Source organism: Scyliorhinus torazame, chromosome 4 (genome assembly GCF_047496885.1).
Source record: "Scyliorhinus torazame isolate Kashiwa2021f chromosome 4, sScyTor2.1, whole genome shotgun sequence".
NCBI classification, from domain to species: Eukaryota; Metazoa; Chordata; class Chondrichthyes; order Carcharhiniformes; family Scyliorhinidae; genus Scyliorhinus; species Scyliorhinus torazame.
Window position 1 is genome coordinate 164,373,946 of NC_092710.1, and position 15,459 is coordinate 164,389,404.

The 15,459-nt window shown below is 49.2% G+C and overlaps 1 protein-coding gene across 2 annotated transcripts in view; it reads right to left on the reverse strand.

Moving 5' to 3' along the window:
- The window catches only part of LOC140410570 (structural maintenance of chromosomes protein 6-like), a 185,852-nt gene that overhangs the window by 85,959 nt on the left and 84,434 nt on the right, over positions 1-15,459 (reverse strand). For both annotated transcript variants that reach the window (XM_072498829.1, XM_072498830.1), the window contains 2 exons: positions 11,250-11,414; positions 4,760-4,938 (listed from right to left, as the gene is read on the reverse strand). In XM_072498829.1, coding sequence (XP_072354930.1) covers positions 4,760-4,938; positions 11,250-11,414 — 344 coding nt within the window. The remainder of the gene's footprint in view (positions 1-4,759; positions 4,939-11,249; positions 11,415-15,459) is intronic.

The window sequence follows — 15,459 nt, forward strand, 5'->3', positions numbered from 1 at the left end:
ACTGATGTAATGGTGTCAATGTTGTGGCAAAATTCAAAATAAATCTTTCATAATATTTGACAATAGAAGCATTGAATCTCTACAGTGCAGAAGGAGGCCATTCGGCCCATCGAGTCTGTACGAATTCTCTGAAAGAATACCCAACCTAGGCCCACTCCCCCTGCCCTAGCCCCATAAGCCCACATAACCTGTACATCGTTGGACACAAAGAGTAATTTAGCATGGTTAATTCACCTACTGAGGAAGGATTTAAGCTTGCTGACATTTCTGGGTGCATGGATGTCTCATATGGCCTTTACCTTTGCTTCCAAGTTGTGCAACCCTGTCTCATCAATGTGAATTCCTAGGTACATCATTTCTGAGGCCTGAAAAGTAAATTTTTTGAGTCTTAGGCAGACCACTGCATCACAAAACCTCTTCAATCCTTCCTCTAGTCTGACCATGTGTTCTTCCGGTGTATTAACATGTCATCAAGGTAAACCTTCACCTTGGGAATTCCCTGAAGTTGATTTTCCATCATGCGCTGGAAGGTAGCACAGGCTGAAGCAAAACTGAACGGCAGCCTGGTATACTGGAAAAGGTCTTTGTGTCAAACTTCTGAGACTCCTCATCCAACTATAGTTGCAGATAGGCGTGACTGTGGTCAGATTTTGGATAGGTGAAGCCCCCTCGCCAGCTTAGGGTAGAGGTCCTCAATTTGGGGAATCTGATACCAATCGACCTGGGCAGCCTAATTTATGGTCAGCTCATAGTCCCCACAAATTCTTATTGAACAATCAATTTTCAGGACAGGGACTATTGGCTGCGCCCACTCTGAAAACTAGACCGACTTGATTACACCCAGCTCTTCCAGTCTCTTTAGCTCTGCTTCTGATGCAACGCATGACACTGGTCTGTCCCTGAAGAACGTGGGCATCAAATCCAGATTCACATATATCTTGGCTTTTACGCTGTAAATCCAACCCAATTCCCTGCAATAGTGGATGCACTGGTGGCAATCTTCCAAGAACCTTAAATTCTGGAAAAGTCCCTGAGGATTAGAAAATGGCCAATGTAAAATCCTTATTCAAAAAAGGGAGGGAGACAAAAAACAGGTAACTATAGGCTACTTAGCTTGACATCTGAAACAAGGAAAATATTAGAATCCATTATAAAGGATGTTATAGCAGATCATTTGGAAATATATAATATAATCATGCAGAGTATGCTTCATGAAGGAGAAATCAAGTCTGACAGATGTATTAGAATTCTTGAGGTGGTAATAAGCAAGATAGATAAAGGGGCACCAGGAGATGTAATATACTTGGATTTCCAAAGAGCGTTCAATAAGGTACCACATTACTTAATGAGATAAGAGCCCATGGTGTTGGGATAGTATAGTTAGCATGAGTAGAGGATTGGCTAACTGATCAAGAGAGGCATTTTCAGGGTGGCAATCTGTAACTAGTGGAGTGCCACAGGGATCTGTGCTGAGGCCACAATTATTCACAGTACATATTAATGACTTGGACGAGGGAAGTGAATGCATTATTGCCAAGTTTGCAGATGACACAAAGAATTTACAAAGGGCTATAGGCAGGTTAAGTGAGTGGGCAAAATCTTAGCAGATGAAATATAACATGGGAAAATGTGAAGTTATGCACTTAGAATAAAGGAGCTGAATATTATTTAAATGGAGTAAGACTGCAGAAATCTGCAGCACCGAGGGATTTGGGGTCCTTGTGCATATATCACAAAAGACTAGCATGCGAGTTCAGCGGGTAATAGGGAAGGCAAATGGAATGTTAGCCTTTGTTTCAAGGGGAATGAGTATGAAAATAGGGAAGTCTTGATAAAACTATACAAGGCACGAATTAGACCACACCTGGAATTGTGTGAACAGTTTTGGTTGACCCTGGGTATGGAGGGATTTACTCATTGGAGCTTAGAAGAATCAGTGGTGACTTTATTGAGTCACAGTATTATCAAGGGCTGGACAGATTAGCTGCTGAGAGGTTGTTTTCCCTTGTGGGGAGTCTAGGACCAGAGGACATAATCTCAGCGAAACAGGTCACTCATTTAAGACAGAGATGAGGAGGAATTTCTTTTCTCACAGGGTTATAAATCTACAGAATTCTTTGCCGCAGAGGGCTGTAGAGTCTGGGTCGTTAAATATGTTCAAAGCTGAGATAGATTCTTAATCAGGAAGGGAATCAAGGTTTATGGAACAAGGTGAAAAGGTGGACCAGTCATGATCTCATTGAATGGCGGAGCAGAATTGTTGGGCTGAGGGGCCTACTTCTGCTTCTATGTCTTATGGTCTTATGGGGTTTGTAGGCCAACCCTGCAAAATTATCAATGATATGTTGGTTTGGGGATGTACATTGCAAGAATATGATGCACGTCTTTGCTTTGTCCTTGGCAGAATTAGGACCATACAGCTAAAGCTTAAACCTGCTAAATGCAGGTTCAGGGTCAACTAGGTTGCCTGCCTGGGTCATGTACGCACAGCTGATGGTGTGAAGCCAGATCCAGACAAGACAACGGCTGTAAGATAGATGGCCATTCCGTGGACAAGCACACATTGAAGCGATTTCTTGTTGTGAGAATTATCTTTCCAAATTAATTCCTTGCTACAGTGAAGTCACTGGACCCTTTCATTGGCTCCTCCACCAGTACATCAAATGGCATTGGCAGGAGCACGACACAGCTGTCTTTAACAAACTTCAACAGGCATCCTTAGACCCGCCGGTGCTACAAATTGTGATGTTTGAGCACCCATACTCTGATCAGCTGACACCTCTCACCACAGACTTGGCAGACCTTTGTTTCAAGGGCCCTTACTGGCACTGACTCGTTATGCCCAGATTGAGAAGGAGCCCCATGCCACAGTTTCCGCCTGTCAGAAATTCCACAACTTCAGATACGGCCATCTTGTAAGTGTTGAAATGGATCATCAGCCACTCATTAATATTCTTAAAAAGCCTCTTCACACTCCGTCTTCACACTCCGTCTGTATGGCTGCAGTGCATGATGCTAATGCTACAACAATGCACCGCAGTGTCATCTACAAACATGATAAGGAGCTGTACTTGGCTGAATCCCTCTCCAGAACCTTCCTACCCACTACCGACCAAGCAGATCATGAGGAAGACATAGACATCAGGACCATAGAAGTGCAATCCTCTCATAGAACCAGGAACACAAAGATGTCCTACAGACGGATATCACAAGCAAATTAACCTCACAATGTCATTATGAGGGGCTGGCCTGAGCCCTCACAGAAGCTTCCCCGTGAGTCCACACATTCTTTACCATCGGAGATGAATTAACCGTACAGGTCAGACTGACACCGTGTGACCAGAGGATTCATCATCCATAACCCTCTCCATATATACTACACCCAGCAACTCCACCAATGGCACCCAGGGTTGGAAGCAGCAAGATACAGGGCAAAGGAATCATTATACTGGCCCTCGATGTACATTGACATGGTGGAAAACGTATCCAGATGTACACCATGCAACACATGTAAGCTGCATTAAGCCAAAGAGATGCTGCTTTTACATGATGTGCCAGACCTCTCATGGTCTCTTAAGGAGGCTGACATTTATGAATGGAATGGTGAACATTTGGTCTCAGTCAACTTGTATTCCGGGTGGTTTGAACTTGATCACTTGCCAGACATGAAGAATAACACAGTCATCATCAAGCTCAAGAGGCACTTTGCCATACATGGCATCCCTCAGAGAACAATGATGGACAACACTTTCCAGTTTGTCCCCAATGAATGGAGGACCTTTGCACATACATAGAATTTTGACGTCCTCAGCCAAGGCCTGTTGTGACGGGGCCATGCTCTGGAGCGCCGCAGCAATGTCCACGTGGGCCTGGTGCATGGCTGCCTGTGACAGGGCTCCCCATACCGGATGAGGTTATTCATGAAGGTCCCGCCTTCTCAACTTGCCCTTCTCCTGAGTGTGGCGATCCTCAGGTTAAATCGCCACCAGTCAGCTCTCCCCCTCAAAGGGGAAAGTAGCCTATGGTCATCTGGGACTAGGGTGACTACTTTTCTAGCAATTGGAGATGCAATGAATGACTTTGGCCACTCCTGTACTTCTTTCAGCACTGTATCCAGTTTGCCTGGGCTTGAATCCTGATATTGATCTCCATGGCCATCAGATCCCACTGAGAAAGTTACTCTGATGGGCATCCTTGCCCCTGAGGATAAAATCATCTCTTCCCCTCAACCAAGGTCTACAATCCAATGTTGGAAAACCTACGCTTCCACATTGTGCCATTATTACAACTTCTTTCACTTCAGAAGGAGTTCTGCAATAACTTCCACTACCTGCTCCATCCACAATGCACCTCCCTTTAAGATGTGTAGGTCGGCTTTAACAATAGTGCAAGCTAACTTTAAATGTTGCTAGCCTCTCACAGCTTCTGCCCTCTGCTAAGGTGTTCAGTCATTCCTGGGAATTCATGGGCAGCACAAGTTGACATGCTGCCTGCGTCGAATACAATGGTCAGTCCCATATCGTACCCCTGCATCCATTTTCTGGGGCTCTCTAATGTAGCCCCCAACATTTCTAACCACAACGACATGTTACAGGGAAACAGCAGCACTCAAGTTCAGTGATGGATTTGATAATAACAAATTTCTGGCCTTCAGTTTACAGAATACTGGCATTTTAATGTTTACATTGTAGTTATTACACAAGATAACCAAAGGTAAATTGATTTCGCTGACTGCAGTTTATAAATTATTGAGAATTACCTAAAGGGCCAACTGGTTTCTTCTGGAAATGGCCTTGCTTATGTGCTTCCTCCATTGCGTAAAGTAGTGCTGGCATGTTCCCATCAAACCTCTTCAGCCTGTCCATTCTACTGGCCTTCAGTTCATTCAGCTGCCTCTTCCTAGACTGAACAACATTCTTCATGCTTTGTTCTTCACGCCTGCAGGTATTGAACAGTTAACACAACAATATTGTATGAAACAAACTCCACTGCTCACTAAAAAAATAATCAGAATTTACCATGTATTATAGCCTTAAAATTAAATGCCTGGAACATTATAACTAATATGCAAACTCTTAACGTGTTTAATTGATGCTTCTCTTTATTATTTGAAATAGGTTAACCTGATTATTTTAAATGTGTTCGAATCTGTGTTAAAATAGCAGGCAAAAGAATGCCATATGAATGAACATGTTAAACATTGGTGAGTTTTCAGCATAAATACTAATTTCCAGGCAAACCTTAGATTCAAAGTGGCTACTTGCGTTCCAATTGTAACTTGGGGTGAAATCAATTTGCAGGGTGAATAGCAGCCTCAGCTCAATTTACGACTGTGTGGCCCAGGCCATTTTAACCCATGAGAATTAAGAAATAGAAACAGGAGTCGACCATTCGGCCCCTCTAGCCTGCTCCATCATACAATAAAGATCGTGGCTGACCTTCTATCTCAAATCTACTTTCCAGCATTTCACCCATATCTTTACTTCCCTTAGTACCCCATAGTTGATTATGCTCAACGTGTGAACATCCACAGTTTGCTAGGGCACAGAATTCCAAAGATTTACAATCTACCCTGTCAACTCTATTAAGAATTTTCCGTTTCAAGCAGCTCACCTCATATTCTTCTAAACTCCAGATTTACCAGCTGTTCACCCTGCAGAAATTTCCGGTCCCACGCCAGCACATGGGTTTCCCGGCAACAAGGGGTTGTGTCAATGGGGAATCCCGTTGACAACGGCGGGACTGGTTGGCATGCCGCCTCAGCTGCAGAAAAACATGCAGCGAGGTGGTCGGTAAATCATGCCCAAGTATTATATAGGTCTGATCTAGTTAATCGCACTTCATAGGATAATCCCCTCACCCCAGGAACCAGTCTATTGAACCTTTATTGCACTTCCACGAAGGCAAGTATGCCCTTCCTTAGGTAAGAAGATCAAAATTGTACACAGCACTCCAAGCACAATTGGACTTCTTTGTTCTTATACTCCAATCCAATGTTAGTTCTGCATGATCAGTTTGTTGTACTGTTGTTTGTTGTTCAACGGAGCAATCACACATCTTAAAGGAAACATTATTTGTTGCTTGTTTGCTACATGGCAATTTCTCGATTACTGCATGGCCATGCAGATTAGACGAAGCAGTGCTCCAATCTGTTTGTAACAAAAACTATTATCTGCCTTCCTAATTGCTTGCTGTACCTGCCTGTTAACGTTTGGGGATTTATGTATGATGTCATAAAGGGTCCTCTGAATGCAAACGTATTCCAGTCTCTCACCATCAGTATTCAAAATTATGCTGATTTTTTATTTTCCCTGTCAAAGTGGATACATTCACACTTTGCTACATTGTTGTTATAATGAAATGACACCTTGGGCGAATTTACATTCTCGACACAAGTCGCCAATCACTCAATAAGGAATTGGTTAAACAAGTTGTGGGTGGGCAGCATGGTGGCGCAAGTGGTTAGCACAGTTGCCTCACGGCGCCGAGGTCCCAGGTTCGATTCCAGCTCTGGGTCACTGTCCGTGTGGAGTTTGCACATTCTCCCCGTGTTTGCATAGGTTTCGCCCCCACAACCCAAAGATGTGCTGGATAGGTGGATTGGCCATGCTAAATTGCCCCTTAATTGGAAAAAATTAATTGGATACACTAAATTTAAAAAAAACAAGTTGTGGGTTAGTTGATTAAGACTGGACATGAGAGGACCGTTATAGATAGGTATAAAGCATGAAAGCACCAGGTTGCTATTACCCTCAGGAGGTCACAAGATAAGGATAATTAGATTCCAGATGACCTCCTCTAAATATGAGCTCCCCTGGTAACAAGGGAATAGCTTTCCCCCTTAACTGAGAGCTCAGCTTTCTAGTATAAAAACCCCGGCCTGGGAGCATGTCGGAGAGGAGGCCCTTCGGGGAGTGGAGAGTGTAATATTGTGAATAAATAGAATCTTTGTTTCCTACCTGGTTGATCCATGTGTGCTGCTTTAGCAGATTCTACAGTGTGGCTCTGCTCAAAGCTATTGTGGAGTATCAAAAGTAAAGACACTCAACACTTAGCTATAAGTAAATCAGGCAAGGTTTATTCCCAGCATGCACACAGGGGAGACTGGCTCTTAGCTATGCCAGGAGGCGACTCAACTCACATTTGTTACATTATTCATTGTTACATTCATTCAGCCAGCTTCCTGTTACAACATAAGCCTCCTTTGTTCTACCTATCAGTTCCCAAGGCTATCTACCTGTGGCTACTCATTTAGTTCCCTTCTATGATTCACTCCCTTCCCCCCGTTCATGTCTGATACGTCTCAATAACAAATTACCATTATCAGCAAGTTACAGTATAATCTCTTGCGCGGAACTTGACTGAATCTTTGTTTTCTGAAAATCCAAATACACTGGACCGACCTGCTCCCATTTATCCACCTTCATCATTCGGGCCTCATAAATCGCCATTGACTCTCCTTAATCATAGTCGTCCCTGATTCTAGCATTTTGCACAATACAGGAAGTCTCTGTCCATCGAGTCATTTAATGTTATTCCATTTTAACGTTGATCAGTTCATGTGACTGGTACCCCTGTTTTAATATCATTTCCCATCAGTCTGACGTAGGGCTACTTAACCCGACCAGCGCCATTTTGGAGCAGTCTCTCGATTCTAAATAATTGTTGAGCTGCTCTTCCTACCTTTCGCCATTCATCCCCAGAGTCCTCGCTCACAGCGAGTGTTCAGGAGAGGGAAGCAGTGAGCAGGAGCACTTAAAGAAAACATGGATTATAACAGCCCCAGCTCAGCACTTCTTCACCATCAGGACTTGTACATTCACAACGGTAATATGTCCATGGAGGCAGAAGTCCCTTCACCAGAAATTCTTTGTTTTACAAAACAAACAGCTGAACAACCAGGTGCATTCAGCTTGCTGTCAACATTGGGAGTGCGGAGGATCTGACACTCCTTGCTCTACACAGAGAAGAGGTTCCCTGATTGGGCCACTAATCAGGGAACTCATATTCTAATTGGCCAATCTCAAAGGCCTGGCCTAAGTCAGTACACCCCTGCCCCCCAAAGTCCGGGGAGCTCCCATGGCCTGGCGACTCACGGGTCTCCTGCTTCGTTTCTGTGCCAGGTTCGGATCTTCCACTTCGGCCTCCGACGTAGGGGGGGTATAACGGCGAGGTGCTTTTTTACTCCGTGTTCTCCCACACGTATCTCATATGACACAGGTCCTGTCCAGGCCTAGACCATTCCTGCTACGCATGTGGGGCCATTGGCATAATTTCTGACCCATACCTTTTCACCTACGTTGAACGTCTTTCTCAACGAGTGTTGTCATGGTCCCTGCATTGGGCCTCTTGGTGTCCTACTATTCTTTCACCTAAATTTGGGAATAGCAGACTCAGATTGGTTCGGAGTCGTCTGCCCATGAGTAGCTCCGCCGGTGCTATTCCCGTTGTGGTGTGTGGGGTTGCCCTATGGTCGAATAGCCAGCGCGACAGTTTAGTCTCTACTGATGCTGCTGACTGTTTTTCAACACGACTTTTAAGGTCTGGACGGCTCTCTCCACCAAACCATTTGATGCTGGGTGGTATGGTGCGTCCTTATGTGCTGAATGCAAATTTGACTTCATAAATTTTGTGAACTCCTAGCTGGTGAAAACCGATCCATTATCTGAAACTAACACTTCCGGGATACCTTGTGTTGCAAATGAGATGCAAAGTTTTTCAATGGTTGCTGTTGTGTTTGCAGAGTTCATTTTGTAGACATACAGCCATTTGGAATGGACATCGACTATCACAAAAAATATTGAACCCATAAACGGGCCTGCAAAAGATGGATCGATCTAAGCCGCACTCGTTGACCCCTTCGGGGATGGAGTGGGGAGGGGTGGGGGGGCAAGGGTGTTGGCAGTGTTTATGAAGGAGATGCGAGAAGTGGACGAGTGGCAGTTCTTACATCCAGGGGGTAGAGTGTTTTCCTTCTGATTGACTTCTCTATTATGAGGAGGTCGCTGTTGGCGGGGGTGAAGAATGCAGAATACTCTGCGGATGTCATTTCGAATCATGCTCCGCATTTGGTGGATGTGGTCCTGGAGAAAGGCCTCGAATGTGTGACACTTGTTAATTGTGGTTCTCTCCCCATCAGAACGGGGTGCTGGAGGTGGTGGTGGCTCTGAATGCAGATGCGTTTCATTGAGTAGAGTGGAGTTACTTGTTTGCCGTTTTGGAACAGTTTGGGATTGGGCCTAAGTTTGTGGCGTGGGTCAAATTGTTATATAAGGAACCAAAGGGTGTTCGAGATATTTTCAGCTGCATAGAGGAACAAGACATGTCCCCCCTTCTGTTTGCGCTGATGATAGGGCACTTGGCCACTGCGCTGAGGGCCTCGGATAAATGGAGGTGTCTCTGTATGCTGACGAACTTTTGTTGTACATTTCTAATCCGGGTCCCACAGTGGGGGATATAATGGGGCTGCTGAGGTGCTGTGGGGCAAGATTACATTTTGACAAAGCTGCATATTAGAGCGAGACAGCTAGTCTCATTCTAATATGCAGCAGTTCCCTCAGGTATCTACTGCATTGGGATCTATCCCCTTCGCCTTGGCGACCTCGGGCGAGCGCCATCCAGTACTGGCCCACAAGTGCTTTCCCTCTGAGCAGGGTGGCACCCTCTGGCACTGCTGTTGCCAGCCTGGCTCCTAGGCAGTGCCAGCCTTGCACTGCCAAGATGCCCAGGTAGCACTGCTAACTGGCAGGGACACTGCCAGGATGCCAAGCTGGCAGTGAATAGCTGCCATTTTTTTTGTGCTGTGATGATCGGGCCTGGGGGCACCCTGTGCACGTGAGGTGGGGTGCAGGGCGGGAGCCAAGGACCCCCTGATTGACGATTTAGGAATTTGGGGGGGTTGGGTCTGGGGGTCGAGAGATTGGGACGTCATTTTAAAATGGCATCTCGATCGCTGCCTGCACTGCGTTTTGACGAGCAGACTCCTCAGTGCATGAAACGGGACTAAGTGTGGCCTCAGCCACTCGTTCTCCCCTAAGGCCCCATATCTATCCAGAGTCAGGAAAGATAGCATCGTGTTTCGCTGTGAGCGTCAGGAAACACCCGGCGAAACGAGCTCGCTATGAGACATAGTTACCACTTGATTCGATCATGCCCATCAACACTAAGTTTAGGCTTAGAGCAATTTCACCATTTTTATTTTAACACCTCACTTTAGATATTAGAGACTTCAGATTTAAAAATGAGTTTTGTTTTATTGAAGCATTTTGAGTGATTTTATTGGCTTATCAACAGAATGACAGTAAAAAATGATATACGGTTACCCTGTGGCATGCTGGCATACATAGTCTCCTTTAAACATCCATGATATAGGAAGTAAGATTGATATGTGCAACAAGTGTACACTTTATGCAAGATTTTTAATATGCTAGTAGATCTCCCACAGCATTGTTCACATGAGTCAATGGAATAATTCATTTAAAATGATATGCATTTGTTCAGAAGTTATTAAAAATAGGCCTTTCAGCTTGTGAAAGTCTTCAAGGATTTAATTACATATCTTCAGACAGAGAAAAAGATGGTTTTGGAGCTACCAGAAGCAATCGGGAGAATTGCCCTACAGAGTCCCCCAGTGTGCAATGGCAATTGCGTCTGTTTACTCAGCAAAACTGAATGGGAAATATGGTAAATGATTGGGTAGGATTGACAACATGAATTGAAGATTTTGAAGACAGGAAACAGTCACAAACTGAAGACTTTAAGTAGGATAAACAAATAGAAAATCGATAATTACTGAGAATAATCTATTTCTTAAATAGTCTGCTCATTTGGCGTTGTAATAAAAACCTTGGCTTGGTGAAATTGTCTGTGTAATAGAATAAAAATAATTGCTTAATCACAGTTGATTTATAATGTTGTTGCATTAGTGAGAAAGCGAGTGGGAATTGCTCAAGCATTAAAGCTTGTGCCGATGAATCTTTGATATCACTCTTTTGCGGTGGAAAGTTAAACCAGCATAAACATAAATGTCATTGCTGTTATTCCAATGCCAGCAGTGTCACCTAATATTGACGTAAACATATTTTCATCAATTGTTGCAAATCAGTGAAAATTTCAAAAATCCGCTTCATAAATGTTTTACAGCTTTTGCTGATTTGATTGTAGCAGTTTATACAGATAAATCATCCTGATATTAACAACCATTGTTAGACAGTCTTTGCCAATCTTCAAATCTACTCTAGTTTACTCACCTCAGATTATCCTGTTGATCTTTAAAGTTGCTGATTGCATAGTAATAGTCTTCTATTTGCTGCAAGATTGTGACTTCCTGATCCTTCAGTGCTTTCAGCTGTCCTTGCAGACAGTTAATTCCTTCTTTTAGCTCTGTTGGGTTAGCTTTTGAACTTAGACTTCCACTGTTTCAAAGTAAAATTGAAGATGATGCATTGCAGTGAAAAACATCCGAGTTGAAATTGCACTTGCAGTGCTTTGCTGGCACATTGAGAATTTATGCTGCAGGTTTATATACTCCCCATTCACCCAGGCTTTTTGAGGGCCTTTCATTAATGCATCACAGTTGTGCACACAGCGCATTTTTGACATGTTGGGAGTTTAAAAATTGGCTATGGGATTTCATGTACAGATCCTTGAAATTATAGATCCAGCACCTTAAAGCTGCACCTGTTGTTTCTCTTCTGGAAATGTCCTCTTAGTCTGGTATTGATTTAAGAAATGAGTCAGGTGAAAGGTCATTGATCTGAAACCAGAGGGTCGGAGAATGGCCGTTGGCCGCCGTGAATCCCGCCCCCGCCGGTTGCCGAAGTCTCCGAAGGGAGAAAAGTCGGCGGGGCGTTAATGGCGCCGCTGCCGCGGAGAATGTCACGGGTCTGCGCAAGGCAGCCGATTTTCGGCCTGCCGATATTCTCCCTTCCGGATGGGCCGAAGTCCCGTCGACGTGATGACCGTTCACGTCGACGTGAATCAAACCTCCTTTCCATCGGCGTGACCCGGTGCTCCAGGCTCACGCCGACCAGCGTGGAGGTGAGTGATGGCCTGGGGGGTTGGCTCTGGGCAGGCGATGGCGTGGCCGCAGACTGATTGCGTGAGGAGAGGTGTGTCTCGGGTTGTGTGTGTGTGTGCGGCGGGGGGGGGGGGGGTGGTTAGAGTAGGCTGGGCTCCGGGGGAGTGCCGGGAGGGGGTCCGTGCCGGGGTGGAGGATGGGGCGGGGGGGGTCCATGCCGGGGTGGAGGTTGGGGGTTGGGGGGGGGGTCCGTGCTGGGGTGGAGGTTGGGGGGGGTCCGTGCTGGGGTGGAGGTTGGGGGGGGTCCGTGCCGTGCCGGGGTGGAGGTGGGGGGGGGGGGTCCGTGCTGGGGTGGAGGTTGGGGGGGGTCCGTGCTGGGGTGGAGGTTGGGGGGGGGGTCCGTGCCGGGGTGGAGGTTGGGGGGGGGTTCCGTGCCGGGGTGGAGGTTGGGGGGGGTCCGTGCCGGGGTGGAGGTTGGGGGTTGGTCCATGCTGGGGTGGAGGTTGGGGGGGGGTCCGTGCTGAGGAGGGGGATGGGAGGGCAAGTGAGTTGGTCCACCTGGCCAGGTGCCAGCCTCCAACAGTTGGACCCATGCGGTCCATGCCAACTGACTGGGGGGAGGAGGGGATATGGGCAATGATGACATGTCATCGTTCCCCTCCCCCCCACCAGGCCGTCATGTTTTCAGATCATCCAGCGATGTTGGCTGCCGTGGTGGCAGCCGCTCATGTCTATGTTGCCCTGGATGAGGAGGAGGACGAGGAGGAGGAGGAGCGTGCCAGAGAGGCGGCGCAGGCTGCCGCAGAGGGGCAGGCGGCAGCCGCCCAGGCTGGAGGGACACCTGACCGACAGGACGAGGAGGGGGAGGAGGACGTCGCGGCCCCACGGCAATGGAGGCACCCGAGGGCGCCCCGTGTGTACCCGCCCCGGCAGTCATACCAGGACCACACGGACCGGGAATGCAGGAGGAGACTCCGGATGAGCCGGGAAACCGTGGCACACATCTGCCACCTGCTGGCACACCTGTCACCGCGTGGCACTGGCGGGGGACACCCTCTCCCCGTGTCCGTCAAGGTTACGGTGGCCCTGAACTTTTATGCAACGGGGTCATTCCAGGCACCAAGTGGGGACCTGTCCGGCATATCGCAGACATCGGTGCACACCCGGTGCATCCGGGCAGTGACAGATGCCCTATATGCCATGGCGCACCGCTACATCCGCTTCCCCGTGGACCGGGCCAGCCAAGATGCCCGGGCCGTGGGCTTCTCTGCCGTGGCCGGGTTCCCCATGGTCCAGGGCGCGATCGATGGGATGCACGTCGCCGTGCAGCCACCTGCAGATAACAGGGCCGTGTTCACTAATAGGAAGGGGACCTATTCGATGAACGTACAGGTGGTCTGCGACCACCGCATGATGATCCTGCACGTCTGCGCCCGTCACCCAGGCAGTGTACACGACTCATTCGTGTTGTCGCGGTCATCCATCCCCGGCATGTACAAGGGACGCCATCCCCGGCTGAGGGGCTGGTTGCTGGGCGACAGGGGCTACCCATTGCGATCGTGGCTGATGACGCCTATACGGAGGCCACGCAATGAGGCGGAGAACTGCTACAATGATGCCCATGTAGCGACAAGGGGAGTGATCGAGAGGTGCTTTGGTGTGCTGAAGATGCGTTTCAGGTGCCTGGACCTCTCTGGGGGCGCCCTCCAGTATCGGTCAGATAGGGTCGGCCGCATCATTGTGGTGTGCTGCGTCCTGCACAACATAGCCCAGCAGAGGGGCGATGTGCCGCAGGCAGAGGAGGGCGGAGTGGAGGAGCAGCAGGAAGAGGCCCAGTCCTCCCCAGATGAGGGGGATGGGGGCAATGGCCAGGGCAGACGGGGTAGACACAGGCGGGTGGCTGTCCACCGTTACCGGCTGGCCCAGCGGGCACGGGACAGACTGATAGACGCCCGCTTCACTGACTAGATGGGCGTGGGAATCGGGTAGTATGGCCACAGACCGCACACCATGGCAACAGCCGACCACCCACACCCCCCACCCATCCACCCACCCAGCACCCTCACCCCCCTCCCCAAGCCCACCCACCCCACCCGCATGCACACCAGCACCCCCCCCCCCATTGCCGATCCACCTGCGGCACAACGGGCCGGGCTCACACAGTTGCGGGTGGACGCGTGTCTATCGCAGGCCATGGAGGATGATGACAACCCGCCCTGCGATGAGCTCCTGGCTCTACATCGTTGGACTATGTCTGACCCGTGGCCACAGTACCACCATCCACCCGGACCAACCCTGCATGCGGCTGTGACACTGCAGCGCACGGTCCCGTCCTCTGCCCGGGGGATGTTGATGGCGGCCCAGGGGGAAGGGGGCAGACTCACCTGGGGCTGAGGTAAGACCACCCCTCACACACACACTTGCGCTCAACGTACATGACACCCCCGCACACTTTGGACAGAGCACAAAGGCAGCTTCGGTAGGTGTAACATTGACTTTAATAACCAAAGGAGTTCATGCACGTGCCATAGCCCCTAAAACTCATCTGTGCCCTGCACCCGTGCCAACTTACTCAGTGTCTAATTGTTTGGCCTTACGGGCCCTTTGACTATGTCTACATGGTTCCCCAGACGGTACAGCAGAACTGGAGGTGGACTCCTGCGATTCCTGCCCTCTGACACTGGATCCCTTTGGCGGCCGTTTCCTGGGGCGTCCTGGCCTAGATGGGCCAGGCTGCGGCCCGGGCGACTGGGATGGCGAGCTGCCAGCCTGTCCTGCCCGTTGCCCACCCGTTGCACCTGGGACGGAAGGGGGGGGAGTCCGAGGTGTCGCGGTGTACCGGGACCTCCCCTACAGAGGGAGCCGGGACGGACCACACCACCTCCTCCTCCCTCGGGGTGCCCGATGGCCCCCAGGCCTCTACATGGGTGGGGGATGCGAACAGACTGGCCATCCGACGCCCCCCCGACATCTGGCGCTGCCAGTCCTGGAGGCCCGTGCTGGTATCGACAGGGGTCTGCAGGTTTGCAGCCATGGAGCCCAGGGGGTTGGCAAACCCTGTCTGTGACAGTGCGACGCCGGCTCGCACATGGCCACTGGCGCCGATGCCCTCAGCGATGGCCTGCAGAGACTGGGCCATGGCCTGCTGAGACTGGGCCATGGCCTGCAGAGACTGGGCTATGGCGTTGAGCGCCTCTGCCATCTGGCGCTGGCACTGGCTCATGGCCTCCTGTGAGAGGGCAGCCATTTCCTGGGCCACAGACGCCGCCTGCACGGAAGGCCCCAGGCCTCGCAAACCGTTCCCCATGTCTGACACCGTCGCACCCATTGCCTCCACCGCGGACGCCACCCGTGCGGTGTCAGCCTGGGTGGCACGCATGACCGGCACCACTCCCAGCTCCTGGACGCGGGTGGACTCCTCCACCTGCGACCGCAGCCGC